Raw genomic sequence first — 23,354 nt, forward strand, 5'->3', positions numbered from 1 at the left:
ATAAAGTTGACCTTGACCTTGAACCTGACGCATGCACGCACGGACGCACGCACGCACGCACAGTCGCACACACTAAGTATTACTCAACCACATTGGAGCTGCTTTTATCCTTAGATGTGTGTGCCTTAAATAGATTGCTTTTGAACGAACATCTTCTTTTTGGCGATAACGGGCGATTGGGCGATGTTTCGGGCGATGCTCGCCCGCTGTTAAAACGTACTGTTACAGCACGTCTTAACAGCGGGAGACCTTAGAGACCAACGGCGAGCGTCTCTTGAATTTCATTGGCTATCGCCCAATCGCCCACTATCGCCGGGCGACGTCGCCACGAAAGATGAATTATTTGTATCTTTTCGGACGACGTTCCTCCGGCCACTTTTCGACCATCGCCTGTTCGCCTGCTATCGCCTCTTTATCGCCAGTAGTTGCCGGGTCACATTGACAAATAATGCACTTCCGGAAAATTCGTCTGGCTGTCGCCCGCTGTAAAAACGTACTGTAAGCCTTCACCTCGGATGCTATATTATCACCTTGCTACATTCTTGCTACCCCGAGCCCTTCCTCCTGCGTTTCAGATATGCTACCTCGGACCGTTAGCAGACGGTGTCGCTTTTTCCCCGAAATGTTCAGGGAGGGCATATACTACGTACAGTATATAGCGTATATTCATAGAACACACTACTGGTAGTCTCGCGTTGCCAATTTTCAAATGCTTCCGTCATACAGTCTGGAGCAATGGAAGCTCTGTCGTGAATAAAATATAAAGCGGAAGTGGAGCCTCCTCCCCACTTCCGTTTCATCTTTACCGTTGCGCAAATGTATCCTGATATGAATAGAAATCATCTACGCATCTATAGCTTGCTGTTTAGCAGAAATGGAAATAAAATAATACATTCTAAACATATTTTAAAATATATTATTATTGTTGTGATCGGAAATGACAAACAGATTACTCAGATTTCGGGAGGTGTATTTCCAGACTCTATATAGCATTCAGGAGGTGTAGTTCCAGACTCTATATAGCATTCAGGAGGTGTAGTTCCAGACTCTATATAGCATTCAGGAGGTGTAGTTCCAGACTCTATATAGCATTCAGGAGGTGTAGTTCCAGACTCTATATAGCATTCAGGAGGTGTAGTTCCAGACTCTATATAGCATTCAGGAGGTGTAGTTCCAGACTCTATATTATAGCATTCGGAGATTGGTGAGTTGCAGTGAAATGTAACTTTGGGTGAACACTACATTCATGATTCATTGTGACAAGATTTATTGAGACGCAAGCATCCAAGCACAGAGCTTTACCTCTTCTCTTTTATCCATACTGTATAATAGTTGTGTAACACACACACACACACACACACACACACACACACACACACACACACACACACGCATGCATGCACACAAACACAATAGTGCACAAATACATTCCCAAAAGCACACTTACATTATCGGCCACTTCCTTACGGAGTTGTTCAGTGTCTCTAGACTCGGGGTGGCTCAGGTTGTCGGAGAACTGTCTGTTCAGACGAAGCGAAACGGGAAACTGGACTACAGGTAGAGAGAGGGGAAGAGAGGGGAACGAACACGTGTATGAGAGAAAGACACACACACACACACACACACACACAGACACACGCACACACACACACACACACACACACACACACACACACACACACACACACAGACACAGACACACACACACACGCACACACACACACACACACACACACACACACACACACACACACACACACACACACACACACACACACACACACACACACACACACACACACACACACACACACACACACACAGTTGAACATCATTTTAACCCATTTAGACCCGAGTTCACTTTGAAAGAATATATATTCAAAGATTTGCGCCACATTTCTACGATTTAAAAAAAATAACAGACCTACAAGCTCGTAGCTCGCCACTCGGTGGCGCGCTATGAGCTTGTGGCGCACACACACACACACACACACACACACACACACACTCACTGGTCTCTTTGGGTTTGGGCTGGACCTGTGCCTGCGGATGATTGGGCCCTCGGTGGACATTGTCGGTGACCTTCCAGCGCACCACGTCGGTGCCTTTGGGCGGGCCTGTCCGCACCATGGGCGTGTCCAGGTGGTCCGACGTGAGCAGCGCCTGGCGGAGCAGATACTCGTCCTCCTTGAAGCCGACCATCCGTCCTGGACAAAACGCGAGGACACACACACATGCACACATGCATGACGACATGGTACTTACAGTACAGTATGTGAAGAGCATCGCTGTAGTGTAGGGCGGAACACCGCTATGTCCACCTATTTCATCTTTGAATGTTTATTTTTGTCGTATGACAGTTCTGCACAAAAGTCGCAAAAGAATAAGCTTCACGAGTCACTACGTGGCCTAAAATTAATGAGGTGGTTAAGTCTACACTGATGTAAATAGGTTCTCAATGTAATGTGTCCCGGGACCCAGGGGTGGTCTTTTAGATGAGTCCCAGGGACATTTTATAATCGACATTAGAGTACAGTACTGAGTACAGTATTGCATCCCAGGACCACAGGAAGGTGACATAATTGCGTCCTTTCTCAATGTAGTGAGTCTAAGGATGCAGGATGCAGGCTATTTGCATCACTGAGGGCTATATCCTTTTAAACCAACGACAAAGCTTGTGGCTAAATAATAACTACATGGATCACACACACTGTATACTGTATACTACTGCATATCAATGACAAGGACAAGGATATAAATATATAAGACACCCCATCCTGAGAATCTTATTGTCTTACCTCCTGCACAGCAAGGCAGCAGGGCAAGGCAGGCCTGTGATGAGAAAGACAGCATGACATTCTTCTTGACTCAAAAACATCATTTTGTGATAGTGTGTACAGTAAATTTATTTAACCCATTTTGGGCGGGAACCCCTTTTGGTGTTTTAAGCATTATGTTATGCTTTAGCTGTTGAAAAATAGCAGATCTACAAGCTCATAGCGCGGCACTGAGTGCCACGCTACGAGCTTGTAGGTCTGCTATTTTTTTTTAATCGTGAAAATGTGGCACAAATCTTTGAATATATATTCTTTCAGAGCGAATGCTTTTAACTCAAATCTTTGCTTCTGGGGGGTTCCTCCTGGAACAACATATTTTCAGATGGGGGTCGGAGGCCAATATTTCTGGGGGTCCTTGACATCAAATTGTTTGAGACTGACATAGAAACATGAGTTTTTCAGAAAACTGTCAGGATTTAGAAGGTATTTGTAGAATCGTCCTCAGGTCTAAATGGGTTTAATAGTGAGTACATACATTATCCTACAGTATATGTACCTTGCAGCAGGCGCAGTACTTCCAGCAGCAGAGCAGTAGCAGACCCAGCAGCAACATGAGGAACATAATGAGAGGGATAAGCCACAGGAAGCCAGCAGGGGGACAGTCTAAAGGGACGGACCACCACAACAACTTTACATTCACGACAATTCACAATGCTGCCGACCGCATAGCTCACATCAGCTATTTTAACCAACAACCGCCAATCAACAAGCTCCGGTGTCACATTGGGAACTTGTAGATCTGCTATTTTCGCAGAATGTTCACAGCATTCTCTCATATATTTTATATTTATTATAACCGTATAACATTCCTACTACAGTTCATGTGGTTAAAGGCAACAGATATTTAGCTTGAAACACAAAAAAACTAGCTCAAAGCATCAAACGTGGAGCCCACAGTAATAGAATGCATGACAGTAAAACACATGCCATATAAATAGAGCTCACCTTTCTTTTTGAGAACCTGAACCTCCAGTTCCTTGTCGGTTATGTCTTTGGGGTAGTCGACGGTGTAGTAGTAGGTGCAGTCATCGTCTTCGTCACGGTAACTGCATGATTCGATCACCTTCTCCGCTGAAGAGACACACGGAAACAATCCTCAGCCTTGTAGCATAACTCTTGGACCCTTCATAATAGGTCCCTTTTGATCTCAAATTGGGGTCCAGGGACCCTCCCCGTGTTCCTTGAGGGGGTTCCAAATGGACCCTTACAGTTGAATTTGGGGAAGGGGGCTTTGAAATGAAAAGGTTTGAGAACCAATTGCGATTCCCTCTCTCGTGTTTTTCGTTCTGTGCACTTACGTTCTTTGAGTTCGTCCACCTCCACTGCTGTGAAGGTGCACTCGCACTTGTCCTTATTTTCTCCCGTATTCCAGATCTGACACTGGACACAGGATCTCTTGGCTTCACACATACCTATCTGGGCCTATGGAAGGAACGCGCACGCGCACACGCACACGCACACGCACACGCACACGCACACGCACACGCACACGCACACACACACACACACACACACACACACACACACACACACACACACACACACACAATGATGTAAAGGAGGTTCCCCCCCAAGGCAATACAAGAATTCTAAAGAAAGTGTAAATATAACATAGGACTATTAAATCCCCATTATGCCGACACAGTCAAATCCCAGTATTAAATTAACTCGGAAGAGTGTACAAACGGGGCCAAATGGGCTCCATTTGGTTCCGTTGCATTACATTTTTTGGAGTTAGCATTATGTTATGCTTTAGCTATTGAAAAATAGCAGATCTACAAGCTCATAGCGCACCACCGAGTGGCGCGCTACGAGCTTGTAGGTCTGCTATTTTTGAAAAACCGAAGAACGACTGACATAGAAACATAGCTTTTTCAGAAAACTGTCAGCGTGTAGAAGACATTTTTAGAATCTGATCTCAGGTCAAAATGGGTTAAATTGACACTGAGGATTTTACCGTGTACACCTATCCCATTGCATGGACACACACCTGGAAATTAGGCTCACAGGTTCTGGTAAGCGACAAACCGGAGGCCTGGCATTCGCAGTCCCCACAAACACACACCCCTCGACCGTTGCAGACGTTCTGGTGCAGACGAAAAGATCAGTATAGTTTAACCACACATGCCGTTGTATTAAGAAATCTGTTGGTGTGATGGTATTTTTCATTTTAATAATATCAAAACAACTTCTTCTCTGTGGTGTCCTTCAGAGACTCACCCCTCTGCTATCCAGACAGGTCTGGTTGCTCCGGGGACATTCACAGGCCGGTCCTTCCCAGCCCGAAGTGCACACACACGCGCCCATGGTGCAGGAGCCACGGTCTAATCCAAACACAAGGTGGAGGTGGGTGGATGAGTTATGCTAGAATCACACAGCGGCCCGGTCCACACACGACTACGTCATATATTGGAGAGGGTATGTGCGTGCCGTGACATAATCATTATCATACTCGGAAGTTAGTTATGCGGGACTGCCTACTGAGTGGCAAAAAACTACTTTCTGGCCTTGATTGACAGTCCATACATCCAAACAGAAAGGTCATATCTGATCGTATTAAACAATGTTATAGACGTTAAACTCACTTTGCCACACACTTTGCCACTCTATTCGCTACTCACTTTATGCTAGTCCTCTATTGCTCTGTTAACGCACTTTGAGGCTGCATTTCATGTCATGAAAGGTGCTATACAAATAAAGTTTATTATTAGTATTATTATTGACCCATTTTGGGGCGGGAACCCCTTTTGGTGTTTCTAGCATTATGTTATACTTTAGCTATTGAAAAATAGCAGATGTACAAGCTCATAGCGCGGTACCGAGTGCCGCGCTATGAACTTGTAGGTCTGCTATTTTTGAAATATCGTGAAAATGTGCCTCAAATCTTTGAATATATATTCTTTCAGAGTTTCAGTTTTTAACTGAAATCTTTACTTCTGGGGAGGTCCCTGGAACAACATATTTTCAGATGGGGGTCGGCGGCATATTACATATAATTTTTGGGGTCCTTGACATGAAATATTGAGAACCACTGATACAGAAACATGACGTTTTTCAGAAATAAATACATATTTCTTTTTTTCGACGTCAGGCCTAAATGGGTTAAGTAATACTAGAGAAAACCGGCCTTTCTCTCACTCTCTCTCTCACACTCACACACGCACACTCTGGCCAGTGGCCACTCACCGTTGCAGAGGAAGCCTCCATGTCTCTGGCACTGGTTCTTGTCATACTGGCAGAAGGGACCTTCAAATTGCTCCGGGTTGTAGCAGACACAGTGACCACACAGGCAGTCTCCCCGGCCCGAGCATGGCTCCGCCGTGCCTGGAGCTATACACATGGCCATGTTGCCTGTGGACACGCTTGACGAGCAGTCACAGTACTGTCCCAGCCTGAAGAAGAAAACACCGAAAAACAGTAGGGGTCTCCTTTTAATCATTTTCAATTGTCTTTAAAGTCAATGACACCCAATTTGATATGCATTAGGCCATGCCCCCCCCCCCTTCCCCCCATTTGAATTGGATGGTTATTTTCGGGGGGGTCTCAATCAGTGTCAATTTTGCTCTGAGAGTGTCCCATAAAGGGTCTTTCAAACGGGAAGCGAGGAACGCAGGCGCCTGGATCAACGACAGGTCTCCTCCAGATCTGCTCAAGAGGGGCGCGACAACGCAAGTGTAAAATCCAGGTCCGGTGAGTCGCGGGCGTGTGCACGAAACGAGCACAACAAATTCACGGGGCCGTGTGCACGAAATGAGCACAACAAATTCACAGGACCACGCTCACGCAAATACGCTTGCGTTGTCACACCGCAACTGCTCCCAGTGCTCCGCGCAAAAAACGCAGGTCTCGTTGAAAATGAACTATATGCGCTTTATATCGCCTCACGTTTGAAAGGCCCTTGAGTCTATTTGGTTCTTAACTACCAATCATTTGGAACCCCCTCAAGGACACCCGGGGGCTCCCTGGAGCACACATTCTAGTCTAGTTTCCATATAATATATTGTAGCATAAGAATATCATCAGTGGCGTGCACACTGCCCTCTGGACAGCAATGTGCCCTTTTTTGTATAGTGGAGTCAAGTGGTGACATTGATCAATTCTTGATTAAAAAATTAAAAAGCTTCTAATATATTATTTATGCCCTAAAATCTATAAATCTAACTTTTCTTTTTCAATATATGTTTATTGGTAATAGGTTTCAACAATTTAGTACAGTTTGAACATACCTTATTTCTTTCATTTTCTCCCTCACCCCATCCCTCCCCCCACAGTTATCGTCATCATTAAAACAATATAAAAAATAACTCACATTATTAAGGTAACCGGCCGGTTCCACGCGCTGCACAAGGTGCCCTTTTTTTCACTTGAGCACCTGCCCCTCTAAATGTCTGTGCACGCCACTGAATATCATGAATATCATCAAGAGCTCTTCTGGGCAGAAACAAAAAAAAGTGTCAAAATGAGGATCATCTCACCAGCCATCGGAGCACTGACACTTGCCACAGACGAGGTCCCCGTTGCCGTTGCACCGGACAGCCTTAGGAGCCGGGCTCTGGAGACACAGGAGAGAGAGAGGCCGGCAGTGTGAACCCACACAGTGTAAAATAATACAAATCACAACTTCATTTAAAAACAAACAACATACAGTACACACTACACAGTGTCACTTTCAACATCAAAAAACAGCTCGGAAATGCCAAAGAATAAAGATACGTCTTGAGGCGTGATTTAACCCATTTTGACCATCAGATTGCAAAAAAATTCTTCCACATCCTGACAGTTTCCTGAAAAAGCTATGTTTCTATGTCAGTGGTTCTTTGATTTTTCAAAAATAGCAGAAATACAAGCTCGTAGCGCACCACTCGGTGCAAAGCTTGGGAGCTGCCACTGCAAAAGCCATTTTTTTTGTGCACGGCAAAGGTTGATTTATCTCAAAATGAATTGGTGTGTGTGTGCGACGTGCGTGTTAGTTTTTTACGTTTTCACAGCCGCAGGTTGGACACAGGACCTCCGCGTCAACATGGAGGGCCGCAGTGCCGAAGGTCGTGGGCTTCACTCTCATGACGCCTTTTCTGTCGGCCGGATCCATCTTACAGACGTGCTCCTCGTCAACCATCTGCTGGGCCTGCAGCTTCACTTTGAACTTGCCCTGGTGGACAGTGAGTGACACACAGTGTACATTTCACTGTGGTGTGCGTGCTGTGCATATCAGATTTAGGTCAATAGTCATATTCCTTTCCATGTGTGTGTGTGGAAAGTGTGTGTGTGTGTGTGTGTGTGTGTGTGTGTGTGTGTGTGTGTGTGTGTGTGTGTGTGTGTGTGTGTGTGTGTGTGTGACTGTGTGTGTGTGTGTGTGTGTGTGTGTGTGTGTGTGTGTGTGTGTGTGTGTGTGTGTGTGTGTGTGTGTGTGTGTGTCCAGCTAGTGCTCGTTGACTGTCGTTAATGTCAAGGCAATTATGTTTATATGCACTGTCAAATAGGTCTACATCTATTCTAAGGTAGCACCTGTATAGACATATTATCCTGTTTATTACGGTGCACAAATGTATTATAGATAAATCTTTGTGTTTGAGCACAAAATGCACTTTGGTAACCCACAAATGTTCTGCAAAGCACACACACTGTGTGCCCCCCCCCCCCACACACACAATCATTGTACAGTTGTGACCTATAAACTAGTTGAATACCCCTGGTCTAAAATGACATACAGTATCCACACTGCTGAAATGAAACTTAACTCGGGAGAAACGTGTGTGAACAATTATTTCACAAGCTTTGTCTGCTAAACTCATTAAACGGTTATCCTGTTATCCACCTTCATCCTAAATACTTGGTGTGACACAGTTGATTATTGGTACACCACACTGTTTTGGGACACGTCATGTGGTCTTTGAATCTTACAATCAGAGTTGTTCCGATACTGGTATCGGTTACTCGGGCCGATACCACCCTCAAGTACTCATACTCGGTACTCGGAACCGGGCCATAAATGACAACTGACAAGAGTAGATCAATCTGCATCTATGGCATCTAAGGCGGTAAAATAAGTGGTTACTCAACAAAAATAAAGTACTCGGATCAGTACTCGGTATCGGCGAGTACTAAAAATTAAGTACTTGTATTCGTACTGGGTCTGAAAGAAATGGTATCGGGACAACTCTACTTACAATGTTTCCAGGCTTGATTTGAAAGTCCCCGTACTCCAGCACCTCTCCACTGGTCTTCAGGAACTGTGCGTTAAAAGCCTTGGGTCTGTCCTCCGCACGGATGCTCATCTTAGAGCGGATACTCTAAAAGAGAGAGAGAGATAGCATTGTTTAAGCCTACTACGTACAGGGACGTGCACACATGGACATCAAAGGGGGATTCAGCCCCTGCCCCTTTTACCCGTCTATAAAACAACTGCCCTTTCCGGACCACGAATGCAGCATTTACTACGGTGTAAGAAATGCAAATGCCCCTCCTCTCCTTTCCATGCCATGCCATACCGGAAGGCAGCGTTCAGGAGTCTTTTCTGAAGTCTCCTGAACTTGGACATTTGTTCCATGTCGTACACCGCATCTCCACTAGCTAAAGAGTGCTGCGTTGCGCCCCGAAAATAGCAGATCTACAAGCTCTCAACGCGTCGCAGCATGCGACACGTTGAGTTGTTAAATGCACTCACACACAAAGTTGTGCATAGAAGGGGCTAGTGCCCCTCAAAAAGTATTTAAAAAATATATAAGTTAATGATGTCATTTATTAGCCTTGACATCATCAACTTGTGACGTGTCTTGTCCAATATTTTTGAAATAAATAAAATCGGCTATTGTCCTACACAAAGCTCAATGACAATGAATGGATGATGTAGGACAGGGGTTTTCAACAGGTGGTCCGTGGACCACTGGTGGTCTGTGGAGGTATTATTGCATGTGGTCCCTGACCATGCATTTAGTAATGTAGAAAAGTGAAGATTTTGTATTTTCTTCCACGGAACAGTGCACTAAACGTCTGTGCACTCACTGTTCCGTGGAAGTGCGTCAATGTTATCAGAATTACTGGGAAGTCTGAGGTTAAGAAATTCCACAGAAAAGGCAGTTAGAATCTCAAGAAGGGTGAAGTGTACCAGCTTGCCTGATTGAGTCATCATTATTAGGAAATGTGCCCATATAATCATGTCATCATGTGCTATATCTTGCACGTATTTGCCATTTTTACTATATATATATATATATATATATATATATATACACTGTATATATACACTGTTCCGTGGAAGAAAATACAAAATCTTCACTTTGCTACATTATTAAATGCATGGTCAGGGACCACATGCAATACCTCCACAGACCACCTGTTGAAAACCCCTGCATTACAACACAATTAACAGTGGTCCCCAGGTTGATCCTTAGTCAAGGTGGTGGTCCCTGGTTCACAATCAGTTGAAAACCCCTGATGTAGGATGATAAGAGCGCCCCTCACTTCACACGGGTGTGATTTTTAATTTTAAGATTTAGTTATAGAAGCATATTTTAGTTATTAATAGGCATAATTGACATATTAGCCAGGGATCATTTTAAGAACAGTGATTGTTTTGTACAATGTGAACATAGTTGTAATGTTTAATCATCATTCAGGCAGGAATAATAAACAGCAGTTACTATAGTTACTATATAAAAAACAACACCTATGTACGTATGTACGTATCTATCTATGCATGGTCTTGGACAATACCTATCATGGATGGTTTGGTCATTTGGCAAAAACAAAGGAGCTAATAACTACCTCAAAGGCCTTCTCCATGATGACGAGGATGTTGGAGGAATCTTCTTGCAGCACGCCCAACTCAGCGATGGGAAAATAGCGATAGAGTTTCTACACATAACAGTGGACAAATAGAAAGAGACACACAAGGCATCATAAATCAAATTAATGGATATTACTAACATAGTGGTATTCTCAGTGAGAAGAATACAGGTGTGCCTTGAGGTTTTGACTTGACCTTCGGTCTGCCTTGGACGCAAAAGATTTGAAAACCACTACCTCTTATGAATCCAAAACCTGGACACAAGATTATGACACCTGAAAACTGAACTTAGTTGGGGCATCTACACGAACACAATTGTCCCGTGTTCAAACTTCAGGGGAGGGAAGCCGGGCGGGGAGGGTGATAATTGTCACTGTCAGAGGAGAGTGTTGGACGGGAGGAGTCATCCTCCTGGTGGGGGCTCCTCACTGGCAGGTGAGCCAGTAGGATACAACAGTATGTCCTCCTGGTGGGGGCTCCTCACTGGCAGGTGAGCCAGTAGGATACAACAGTATGTCCTCCTGGTGGGGGCTCCTCACTGGCAGGTGAGCCAGTAGGATACAACAGTATGTCCTCCTGGTGGGGGCTCCTCACTGGCAGGTGAGCCAGTAGGATACAACAGCAGTGACAACATAGCAATGTGCGTGGGGAGGAATCAATTGGAATAACGACAACATTGGGGGAGAAAAGGGGTTACAAATAATTGGCTTCTGTTGCTTCTTGTATTTCTGGTAGTCCACTTAAATTCGGCATAGAGTAGCGCAAACATTGCTCACTCTCTGCTGATTTCTGATCGTCTGCACCTTTGTTAAATTGACACACACACGCACACATGTACACACAGTCACACACACTCCTCTCTCTCTCTGTCGCTCTAAGTAATTAGTCTCATGTCGCTCCTGCCGGGAGCTGCCTATGCCATAAAAAGCATAGGTGAGTTCCAGGCTATATTTCTGGAGACTAAACGCACACTAACCTCGTAGAAAGTCAGAGAGTGGTTGGTGACGGCGAAGATGGGGATGATGTTGTGTTTGCCCAGCAGGCGGACCAGCGTGGGCACCGACGGGTAGTCCTGCTTGGTGTCGTCCGTGTACGTGTCGGTCGCGTCCAGGTGGCACTGCTCGTCGTTGCGCGGCAGGATGCCCGACAGCACGTTGGCGCCGTCCGACTCGTAATGGAAGGCGGACTCTGTGGAGAAGATGAGGAGATGTGTGGCGTGGCTGCGCCAGCCAATCTTATCCTAAATGAAGGGAGATATAGTTCAAATAGACCTCAGTTAAAGACAGGATAGTCTCTGGTATCATCTCCAGATGACAGCCATGTATGCACATATGTATACGCATGCAACGCACGCACGCACAAAGACACACTTTAAATAAATGCACAGAAAGACCCATAATATGTACTATGTAGGTCTTACTAACCCCACAGACTGCAGCCTGGAGAATGGCATCAAATCCACCTTCTGGGGCATCCAGGTTGCCAGAAATTCTTTCCTTCTGAAGCAGGCTGTTGAAGCTATCCACATCCTTAGTGAGTTTGATGGCACTTTTGAAGGAAAATGGAGGATCGCTGTTGGGCCATGGCTGGGCGAGTCTTGTGAAAAAAAGAGAGATAAATTCAAGAGAAAAGCCAAAGAGAGCAGGGCTAATTTAAATACTTCTGTCAGACAACCGTGAAATACATTCATTGTTTCCTTCGCGTGACACTGCCGTCCAGCAAAACATAACTTAGGCTGAAGTAGAGTATGTGTGTCTATGAAAAGCATTAATTGAAAGCATTTGCTAGGAATTTGTTCTCACTTCTCCGGTCTCATATCTGTCTGGGGCTCCACCACTTTGTCCACAAACTTTCCGAAACCAACGGCGTAGTCATCAGACAGCTTGTCCACCAACAAAGCTATAGGAAACAAATTAAACGTTACCATCATTGTGTTATCAATTATCCATCCAATATTGTATTGGATAGATAAGTATGTCTCCTCTTCTCCTCTGTCTCTGAGAAGACCAGCAGTCCCTATACAAGGTGCTTTCTATTATTTAAGACTGAGTAAAACATAATTGAGTTTTAAACTTTTTGATGAAAATAGATGAATTGCTTTGTCAAAGAAAACCAGCAGCCTGTTGCTTATCCTACAATCACCCATTCACACACACATTCACAAACTGACGGTGGGGGGAACCATGCAAGGAACCAAGCTGCTCATCGGGAGCAATTTGTGGTTCAATGTCTTGCTCAAGGACACTTGGACACTGACTCTGGGGTAGCCCGGGATCGAACTGGGAACCTTGCCAAGCATCCGCTCTACCTCCAGAGCCACTTCTGTGCTGCTTACGGAACTCGCCTAACGGCTCGTTCCTGCAGCAACGCAGGCGTGCCATTAATGACGATAAAGCACACCCCCTCGTGTTATATTGCTTAAGTAAAATATAACGGATTCATTGAGGTTTTCTATGATCCAGCTTACTTCCAGTCTCAAAGGGCTTTACAACTAGGAAAGAAAAAAACAGGAAATTCTCATTCCAGGGCAGAAGTGTGTGCAGAAAGTGTCGAGAGGACAATTATTGCACAAACATCGGGTATATAGAATCATATGACTCACCCAGTTCCTTGCCCATCCTCTTAAGATTGTTCAAATCGTCCGCCATGGAGTTGGAGAAGTCCATGAGAATGTACAGATCCAGGGGCCCTTTGGTCGGAGCAAACACCTCCATATCCACCACCCGCTCCTCTCCAGGTAGGAAGGACATGCTCATCTTCTGGGGAGCAACCTGGGACTGCTGCAGTAGGATGTTGATCTTTTCATTCTGCACAGAGATGAAAGCCCAGTTAAAAAAGCCGGTTAAGACTGATATGTCGTTAGGGGACTTACGGGCCGGTTAAGAGTTAAGACTGATATGTCGTTAGGGGACTTACGGGCCAGTTAAGAGTTAAGACTGATATGTCGTTAGGGGACTTACGGGCCGGTTAAGAGTTAAGACTGATATGTCGTTAGGGGACTTACGGGCCGGTTGAGAGTTAAGACTGATATGTCGTTAGGGGACTTACGGGCCAGTTAAGAGTTAAGACTGATATGTCGTTAGGGGACTTACGGGCCGGTTGAGAGTTAAGACTGATATGTCGTTAGGGGACTTACGGGCCAGTTAAGAGTTAAGACTGATATGTCGTTAGGGGACTTACGGGCCGGTTAAGAGTTAAGACTGATATGTCGTTAGGGGACTTACGGGCCGGTTAAGAGTTAAGACTGATATGTCGTTAGGGGACTTACGGGCCGGTTAAGAGTTAAGACTGATATGTCGTTAGGGGACTTACGGGCCGGTTAAGAGTTAAGACTGATATGTCGTTAGGGGACTTACGGGCCAGTTAAGAGTTAAGACTGATATGTCGTTAAGGGACTTACGGGCCGGTTAAGACTGAGGATAGGGTTAGAGTTAGGGTTAGAAATAGTCGGACAACGCGACCAACGCCACGTCGGACGCCTAGTCTGCGTTTCCGTGTTTCCTAATCAAAGATTGCATTTGACTGATAAGTAACCTATACTGGTGCTTATCACTTCTTTTTCATACGAATCCGCTATACGGGTGGTGTGGAGGTGGAGTCTGAAGAGGTGAGTCTTCCGATTACATCACATTTACATTATGTGACAGACTAGTGCACAAATGTATATAAACATACTGTAAGCCAAAGAGACAGATGTCAGAAGATGAAATATGATGGATGAAAAATGAGGATCTGGACCCGTCTGTAAACAATAGAGGGTATGCGCGTGACATCATCGTACCAGGAAGTTATGCGGGAACGCCCACTGAGTGGCAAAAAACTACTTTCTGGCCTTGACAGCCCATTCATCCAAACAGAAAAGTCCTGTCTGATTTAATTAAACAATGTTACTTAAACTCACCAACATTGCAGCTGTACGAAAAGCTTGAATTATCCTCTTTCTATCTGCCAAGTTTGTTTCATAAACATCTACCATAGAAACGTTATGAGCTACTTCATGTCAAGAAATGCCCTGCATTTGATTATTTTTGTGTCAGAATTTGGAAGTGCTTGTTTTCAATAACAACATTTTGCTGCCTCCTGCATTATGTGATATTTAGAAACAGGTGGTACGCAGGGGCCGGGCAGTTGAGTGATTTCCAACGAGTGCTTCCAAACTCCAACACTCCATGCTGCTCAATGTTTTGCCACTCAGTCTAGATGAGGGGGGGGGGGCGTGTCCTGAAGTAGTTAGGGATACTTACTTTCTCAATGTTCATACTGCTTTGAGCTGTAATCGCTGCGCTGCAGTGATGGGCCTTTATATTCTCTATCAGGTCACATCGGGGGCCATCAAAAGTCTATGCAGAAAAACAAAACAATACATGACAACACAAAATCAGACAATATAATCACTTAAAAAACAAACCAAAACAAACTAAACGAACCGGTTCCGTTCCAAACCAGTTCTTAGTCGATGAGCCAGACCTCCAAAATTGGAACGTTAATTATGAATTGAGTGTGCAAAACCATACCTATATTAAATTGTTTATAGGATCAATAAAATCACACCCGCACACGCAGTGCGACGCAGTGCGACGCGTTATCAGCTTGTAGATCTGCTATTTTCAGCATGCAACCAAGTGAAAAATGACTTATACTGGATCTCTTGTCCACTAGTCCCTTCCTAACATTTTAGTCCAGTTTTTTTATTTGTTGCCGAAATCGTCAGTATATTTAGTCATAGTGTTAGTCATCACAGCTTATTGTTTATTTACTTTCCATTTAGTTTTCGTCGGTGGGAAAAGGTAGTCGACGGACATTTTCCGTCTTAGTTTTAGTCGATGAGATCAACACTGTTTGAATCTGGGTCTCATTCTCTTTCTTTTCAAAATCTTTTTATTTTGGTTTTATAACAGTATGGATGTCAAGTCACAGGTTCATAGAAAAAGATTAAAAAAAACATCAGATTTTAGTGTCCGTGACTCAGAGGTAAACAAATGTATAAATCACAGAGATCATGGGCAGACATAATGAAAAGACCATGTTGTTGTGCAAAACATGCTGGGTCTCATACATTCTCTCCGTGCTGCACTCACCTCGTCTGGACAATAGGCACAGCCTATCCCAGCCTGTATACATGCCGAGCAGGTGCTGGAGCGGGCTGCGAGGCAGTAGTTTACTGTCAACGACAGGAGGGGAGAGAGAAGTGTCACAAACAAACAGTCAGAGTTCAGAGTCAGAGCAGTTTACTGTCAACGACAGGAGGGGAGAGAGAAGTGTCACAAACAGTCAGCAGTTTACTGTCAACGACAGGGGGGAGAGAGAAGTGTCACAAACAGTCAGTAGTTTACTGTCAACGACAGGAGGGGAGAGAGAAGTGTCACAAACAGTCAGTAGTTTACTATCAATAACAGGAGGAGAGAGAAGTGTCACAAACAGTCAGTAGTTTACTGTCAACGACAGGAGGGGAGAGAGAAGTGTCACAAACAGTCAGTAGTTTACTATCAATGACAGGAGGAGAGAGAAGTGTCACAAACAAACAGTCAGAGTTCCACGGAAACAGGAAAACACAAATCAACCGCATGATACATTGTCAGAATACCTGTGGTAAAACAAAACAGACTTCTCCCCTTTCTAAATATTGTCTCTGTCAGGTGGAAACCTCATATCTGTCCAAAACGGTTACTTTTCAGGATTCAAAATCAAAAAGAGCGAAAGTAGCAAGCTCAAAACACATAACTTTGTGTCACGTTTAGAGCTTGCGGATCTGCTACTTTTTGTGTTTTTGTGTGACGCTGTAGTAGGATCAAGTAGTGTTAACTTATGAAAAAACATATATAATATGGACATATAGGAGGTTTCTGCCCAACAGTAACGATATAAATCTTTTTCCAGAGTATCCCAATAGACCATTCCACAGGTTGCCAGTATCAATGACTCAGTCATGATTCATGATTCACATTCCCTGTAACATTTAACACCATAGCACCACTTTTAGTGGAATCCGAGGAAATAAATTAACATTTGCCTATATCAGTAATAAGAAATCACACCCGTGTGAAGTGAGGGGCGCTCTTATCATCATGCATCATCATACATCATCACATTCCGTGCTCAGCCAATCAAATCATCACAAATGTTGTACACATAGACACACGAAGCTGGGGATAGGTGCCCCTAAAAAATAATTTCAACATAATTATCTTCACATAATTGGCCATTTCTGTCTACTTGGTTGGTCTGTGTCTCAGAGGAGGGCTAGTGTGGACAGCGTAGGCAGGTTTGGTAATGTCAAACAAGATTACCAAACAGATTTGACCAAAAGCGATACATAGCGATATGTACATATGATATTCTCCCTTCTCACCATTATCAGCATAAGAGGTGGTTGAAAGGACTGCTAGAAGCCCAAGCCACCCTGAGAGATGTAACGTCCATCTCCCCATCTCCGTATTCCTGCAATAGAAATACACAAATGAACACTGACAAACACAAGCACAGGCGCGCACAGCATACATGGATATATGTGCATACACAAGGTCCATTATTATTATCATTAGTAACTGCTAGGGATGCGAGAAGTTTGGGCCTTCCCCCCAAAGACACTTGGACAAGTTGGGCACATGGAGGCTAGTAAAGGCTACACACAGAGAGAAATACAGGGAGCCAGGGAGGGCTAGGGGCAAAGAGAGGTGAGAATAATTCCCCATAGAAGCATCTGGGCTCTGCCTCCACAGACTACAATACAGTGTAATATAATATGAACCATATGCACTGTCCCCAGAGACGCAATCACTCTCACCCACTTCATTCCAAGACATTGTAAAGTGCATGTCAGATTGGTTTTGGAATTCTCATAGAGATTTATGTACATTGATCTATCAGAAACGGATTGCAACATGAAACGTATTTAACTCTAAAACACTGGCTACTGCTCTAGTGCGTAGGGGGGGTCGGGGGGGATATAATTGTCCCTATATGCTCACACACAGTACTTTGACAAAGAAAAGCCAGTTGCACCAGCTAAATGTGAGTTGAATGAGAAAGATGTCAAATTAACACAATTCACAGCTCATTTTGTGAGTGATTAGTTTGTTTGACACTGAGGAACGTTCTAACTTGGCTCAAGGGAGTTGTGGTGCAACAAGTTTATATTATGGCATAGCGTAACACTGACCCTTACGTTTGAATGCGTATACATTTAGCTGGTGCAACAGGTGAGGATAACTGAACCAGAATAGGCTTGCAGGAAGCCCTGTGCACAGTGTGCAACATTAGAAAGAGTACTAGTGATCTCAGCAGTCTTACTAAAAATCTATGCTATCTCCGTAAGCTGAACTGAAGTATTTGGCCAGTTGAGACATGACAAATGGTTAAACTGGGATGATGGAAGAGGTACAGACAGTGAGAACCGAGGTAGTATTTAAAATGGCATGCTGTGTCGAGACAGTAGAATATAAACACTGCGTAACCTCGTGTTATGGATTCTTGTAAAAGAGCAGCCTGATAGACACAAAGGAAATCATAAAACGCGATGCAGTGTCTCCAACTCCCCTCACAGGGGTTTGGGAATGAACAATGGACACTCACTGATGCCAAATGTCTCAGTAATCGTCCCAGTGGGTAGATAGATAGTGGGATCAGGCGCTACTGTGTGCATAAAACGAGGCTCTTCCTGACCTCCCATCTGAACTGAAGACCTATAACTCATAGATGGAATTTCACCTTGAGGCGAGAGAGTGACCTAAGCCATTTAAAAAAAACAGAGCTAAAAAAAATGGGAATGGGGTTTTAACATTTCACTGTGAACTTGAGTTGACTACAGGTGTGTGTGTGTGTGTGTGTGTGTGTGTGTGTGTGTGTGTGTGTGTGTGTGTGTGTGTGTGTGTGTGTGGTTGCTTGCTTGCACCGTAAGCTGTCACATAAATCACTACTGACCACGTTGGGCCAAGGGAAAAAGAACAGACCAGCCCCTATCTTCCCCTTTTGGCCTTGAGTCACAGAATGTGAACTTGCGAGCGAGAAAGAACACGCTGTATTTTGCTCGTCTTGAAGGGGCCCTATATCAAACGCAACAGGACATTAAAATGTTAAGCTGAGAGACACAAAACCTGAGATAGAGGGAACACAAAAGATAGACAGAGGAGAACTGCACGGTAAGAAGTCGTGTAGGATATGAGAGGACACATCAAAAGCCACTCATTATGGACAAGAACCCCTCCAGGTAAACATTCCAGGACAGGGTACTGTGGAAACAACCTGGCTATGACATCATCCGAGGGGAGTTAGTCACAGGTCTGGGGGGGGACATTCTCATCCGTCCTGCCTTTGACAGCAAAGATTAAAAAATCCAGCTGTTCAATACACCTGGATGCTAACTCAGTCAATAACACCCTCGTCATCGCAATGCCCATGACCACAAACAACATCCTATATTGCAGCTCCTCACGTTCACAATCACTAAATCAGGATGAATCACATGGCAGACTGCTTGTGTAAACATCAGTATCATATCATTTCACCTGATCAAATTGTGATAGAAATGGTATGCGAAACAACAACAACAACAACAGCAACAACAACAACATAAAAGTGGAATGTTGGCCAAATTCTGTCCACAGCTCTGTCTTGTATGCAATTCCCAAACCACATGAACCGCATGGTGAGAAAGTTAAACAGCAAACCTCAAGTCCTTCGGCTCGTACACAGAATCAAGTCATGCACACTATCTAATTTGGACTGCAGACCAGCCAGCCAACACGTGTAAACTTGCCAAACCAACAGCTTCAAGGTGGGTCGGGCACTGAGCAGCAGGGAAAACAATGCAGCAATTTACGAGATTTATGACCCATGGTGCACAAAGAGATTACTTATCAAACAAACCTCTCGCTGTGTTCCCTTGCCCAATCCAAGTCCAAAAGTCCAACAATTAAATAACTGCTTAATCCCTTCCTTTTATGTATAGTGCCACACAGGCGACTGAACAGGATAGTGTCCACCTGTGTCGAGAAATGAAAGTCCTCAAGTCCAAGTTCCAAGTTCCCAAGGATCCCTGGAATGCCGACACAGGGGGAAGAAGAAGCACGCTTGTATTTTTTCCCTCCCTCTCTTTCTCTCTCTCTCTCCCCCTCTCTCTCTCTCTCTTTCTCTCTCTCTCTCTCTCTCTCTCTTTCTCTCTCTTCTATCTTAATGCCTTCTTTCCTTCCCTGGTCCGGTCAAACATTCACTTGTTTTTCTCCTTCAACACACTTGTGTGTGTCTGTGAATGATTTAAAGGCGGAGAGACTCGAAGAGTGAGGACCAGCAAATGAGTGAATGTGATTGTGTGTGGTGCAATTTGATCCCTCCTTTAGCTCGCAACACACTGTACACACACTACACACACACACACATGCACGTTCACACGCAAACACACTCACTCACTCTCCCTCTTCCCTACCCCAGGTGAGTAGCAGTGACATGGAGGGTAACACCCTTCCGGTACTCTCTATCTCCTTCCCACCCTGTTAACAGTTAAAAAGCTCCGCGCCTCTTATGTGTCAGGCCAGGGCCCCCCCCCCCCCCCCCCCTCCCTGATACATTCCTCCCAGCCAGGAGATCACCTGTGTGGGCTTGAGAGTGTGGCGCTATAGGCCCCACCTTACAGTACATGGCCCACTCCCGACTCCATGGGAGTGGCTCACAGGGCAAAACACTGCCTGCAGGCTATGGGAAACGGTTGACTGCATGACAAATGCTTGGCTATACACACACGGTGGTGGGGGGGTGGGGGGGAGAGTTTGCATATCAAATATTTATTATGCAAACAGTTTATTTTTTGTGTGTGCAAGCAAGGGCCTACAGATAAAATGGCGGGTGAAAGTCTTTGTCGTACAAGTTGCATCAGTGCAGTTTGAAAATGGGAAGAGAACAAACAAACAAACAAAAGCAGACAAAAGCAGACAAAAGCTGGGAAACGGGTCAGTTCATCAATATGGACCAGTGTGAAATATATACATAACATAAGGTGCATGTCATGAAGGTGCGTGGTTAAAAATTGCGGGATGAGGCCATTGAATATGATTGAGCTTTCTCGAGGCACAAGAACACTTCCCCTTGCCTAGCAGCAACGGTAGAAGAGGTGTATATCAGGCAAGGTGCATTCCTGGGCAGAGGGACCACAAAGAACCAGTCCCAGATCATCCAGGCAACATGGCACGCTGCCCTCTCTCCCTGCATGGGACTCTCCTGTAGTGCTCTGTGTGTGTGTGTGTGTTTGCGTACGTGTGTGTGTGTGTGTGTGTGTGTGTGTGTGTGTGTGTGTGTGTGTGTGTGTGTGTGTGTGTGTGTGTGTGTGTGTGTGTGTGTGTGTGTGTGTGTGTGTGCCTGGCATGCGTGTTTTACAAAGATTCTGAAACTAACAGCTGGGCCTGGGTGGGCTAGTGATTACCAAGCTGGCGATCTAGTAATAAGATAAGGTTTGATCTCTGTCACAAACTCACAAACAGCCACACTTCCACCATGGTGATCCGTCAAAGTGTCCTCCTCGCCCCTCGCTGACGCCTGCTCACTCATTGTCTGTAAGACACTCTATAGCAGCCATTTAAGCCCTGCATTTTCAAAATAGGAACAATAGTTACAATGCCCCAATGCCCCAAATATGGACACCAGGTTTACATAAGAACATCTATGTTATCTATCTATAAATGCACCACATCTCTGTATGTCTGTCTGTCCGTCTGTCTGTACGTGTGTACGGCTGTAATGCACGTAACTCGAGGACCGTTCGCCCCACCGACTTCACCGAATTCGACACGCGCGTTCCACACCCTCACAGGGAGTGCAGTGCCCAGGGTCGAGTCCATCGGACCGACGGTTGTCCAGAACCGCCACTAATGTTCTGACATCTGCATAGACTCCATATTTGGGCATACTCCAATATAGGAATAAAGGGGACAAAGAGAGACAGATACAGAAATCTCCATACAGTATATGCATGGGGCATGGATCTCCAACTTCCATCGACTCTGTGCTCTGCAGCCGGGCACTGGTCTAGTCAGAAAAATGCAAGAAATGTGAAAATCTCCTTATAAATAGCTTGTGTGTGTGTAGTGCATCCATAACACAACAGTGGTCTAGTCAAGAGACAGGGCTAGGCTATAGTGTGACTGTCAGGAGGACGGCACACTGCAGGCACACACATGCACACAAACCAGGTGTTCGTGAGTTTTCAACACTCATACACCTTAATCTACTGTGCCAACTCATTGCCTCTGCCAGGCCGGAGCGGCAGAGGGCGGGGCCGGGGATTACGTTTTCACCCCTGTCTGTCTATACATACGTGTCTGTGTGTTTGCGAGCAGCTCAGCTCGTCCACTGTCCTGAGATGGACCGGTCGGTGTGAAACTTGTACATGTGCACAGTGAGTGCACACTATAGGCCAAGGAAGAACCTTCTCGCCCCAGAGGTTTCCAATCAGAACGTGTGGCACTACACAGGCCACGTCATGCCAAAATGCATGTTAATAGGTCTCAATTTCTCCCTGCAGCTTCGTCTGGCAGGTGCATCCCACCCACGACTGGGTGGGGATGACTTGTTGCACTTTCATGGTTTATTTTTTTGGTTTATTTGACAGGGACAATACAAAAAACAATGTATCAAGTTGTAAAAACATGAAACCGTTGCAATGTATATGGTTTTGTATAGCCAAGGCTAATTTGCAACCCCAGTTCCTGGTTAAGGCCTTTCTAAAGTTCTATACATCCACCTAAAACAATCCTTTACATCATACCTATACTAAAACAATAATTTACATAAGAATACTAATACATCCAATACATAAGTACAATAACAGTTTTAAAATGTGTCTAACACATTAGTGTTTGCACCTCTGGCCCAATTTCAACCAGAGTTTGACTTCATCATTAAACATTTTTAGATCAGTTTGTCGTTTTATTTCAGTTGGTAGGGCATTCCACAGGTGTATCCCTTGTACTGTGTACAGTTTACAATAAACCTGCCCTGAGGCTATACACAAACTCACACATGCACACACTCCAATAGACCTACCTATGAATACAATGTAAATGATGATTAAGAGACTCACAGGTGAGAATGGCCTTTTCCTCTTTCCACACTACAAACTGTATAGGCTACACTGTACACCTCTGAGTAGAGGAATATAATTACACCAAACTTGTGTTTGACACAATGGTTTAGTTCTCTCAGGGGGGGATATAGAATTGTTGCAACAACTCTTTCCCTCCCGCCTCCCACTGGCAGCAGCTTCAGCGGCCTTGCCAGTCAAAACAGCTCTTTCACTTTTGAAGGATATCTTGGGAGGGTGTGGTCTACCTTTTCCTTTTGCAACAAAAAAGGTTCAAGGACAGCATCCTAAAACCATAAGGCTAGGTTGCTACAGGCAAAGATTATGTTTTGTTGATAACATAGGCCTATTTGTATATCGACCCTTCCCCTAACCATAATGTAAGTTGTACCATTTAATATTGTATTACCAATAGCAATAATGTAATATGACCCTTTGCCATACAAACAAAGCCTTAATAACGTTTATACGAAAATGAATTATATATGTATAGTGCTTGTTTGTTTTACTATGTATGTACCAAGTGTAATTTATTTTAACAATTAACTGAAAGAAGCCGAGACAAAATCCTCTGCAGATTAACAAACAATTACTTTTTGATTAATTTTAAATAAAAGGTTCTGTCTTTGTCTGTTAGGTTGAGTCAATAGTGTTTTACATCATA

General features: G+C 44.5%; 1 protein-coding gene across 3 annotated transcripts in view; it reads right to left on the reverse strand.

Moving 5' to 3' along the window:
- Positions 1–20,144, reverse strand: part of itgb4 (integrin, beta 4) — a 50,338-nt gene extending 30,194 nt beyond the window's left edge. For 2 of the 3 annotated variants that reach the window (XM_083786784.1, XM_083786782.1), the window contains exons 1-21: positions 19,489–19,923; positions 16,973–17,061; positions 15,702–15,784; positions 14,868–14,963; positions 13,226–13,430; positions 12,426–12,522; positions 12,048–12,219; positions 11,600–11,863; positions 10,602–10,691; positions 9,005–9,127; positions 7,816–7,986; positions 7,313–7,389; positions 6,024–6,229; positions 5,058–5,161; positions 4,828–4,923; positions 4,136–4,259; positions 3,783–3,908; positions 3,334–3,440; positions 2,799–2,832; positions 2,013–2,207; positions 1,448–1,551 (exon numbers count right to left, since the gene is read on the reverse strand). In XM_083786784.1, the coding sequence (XP_083642910.1) occupies positions 1,448–1,551; positions 2,013–2,207; positions 2,799–2,832; positions 3,334–3,440; positions 3,783–3,908; positions 4,136–4,259; positions 4,828–4,923; positions 5,058–5,161; positions 6,024–6,229; positions 7,313–7,389; positions 7,816–7,986; positions 9,005–9,127; positions 10,602–10,691; positions 11,600–11,863; positions 12,048–12,219; positions 12,426–12,522; positions 13,226–13,430; positions 14,868–14,963; positions 15,702–15,784; positions 16,973–17,051 (2,553 nt within the window). In that variant the 5' untranslated portion in view covers positions 17,052–17,061; positions 19,489–19,923. Of the gene's footprint in view, positions 1–1,447; positions 1,552–2,012; positions 2,208–2,798; positions 2,833–3,333; positions 3,441–3,782; positions 3,909–4,135; positions 4,260–4,827; positions 4,924–5,057; positions 5,162–6,023; positions 6,230–7,312; positions 7,390–7,815; positions 7,987–9,004; positions 9,128–10,601; positions 10,692–11,599; positions 11,864–12,047; positions 12,220–12,425; positions 12,523–13,225; positions 13,431–14,867; positions 14,964–15,701; positions 15,785–16,972; positions 17,062–19,488; positions 19,924–20,044 lie in introns of those variants that run through there. The other variant, XM_083786783.1, reaches the window with a different exon arrangement.
- Positions 20,145–23,354: the final 3,210 nt, after the last annotated feature.

This window comes from Protomyctophum parallelum, assembly GCF_964188405.1.
Source record: "Protomyctophum parallelum genome assembly, chromosome: 17".
NCBI classification, from domain to species: Eukaryota; Metazoa; Chordata; class Actinopteri; order Myctophiformes; family Myctophidae; genus Protomyctophum; species Protomyctophum parallelum.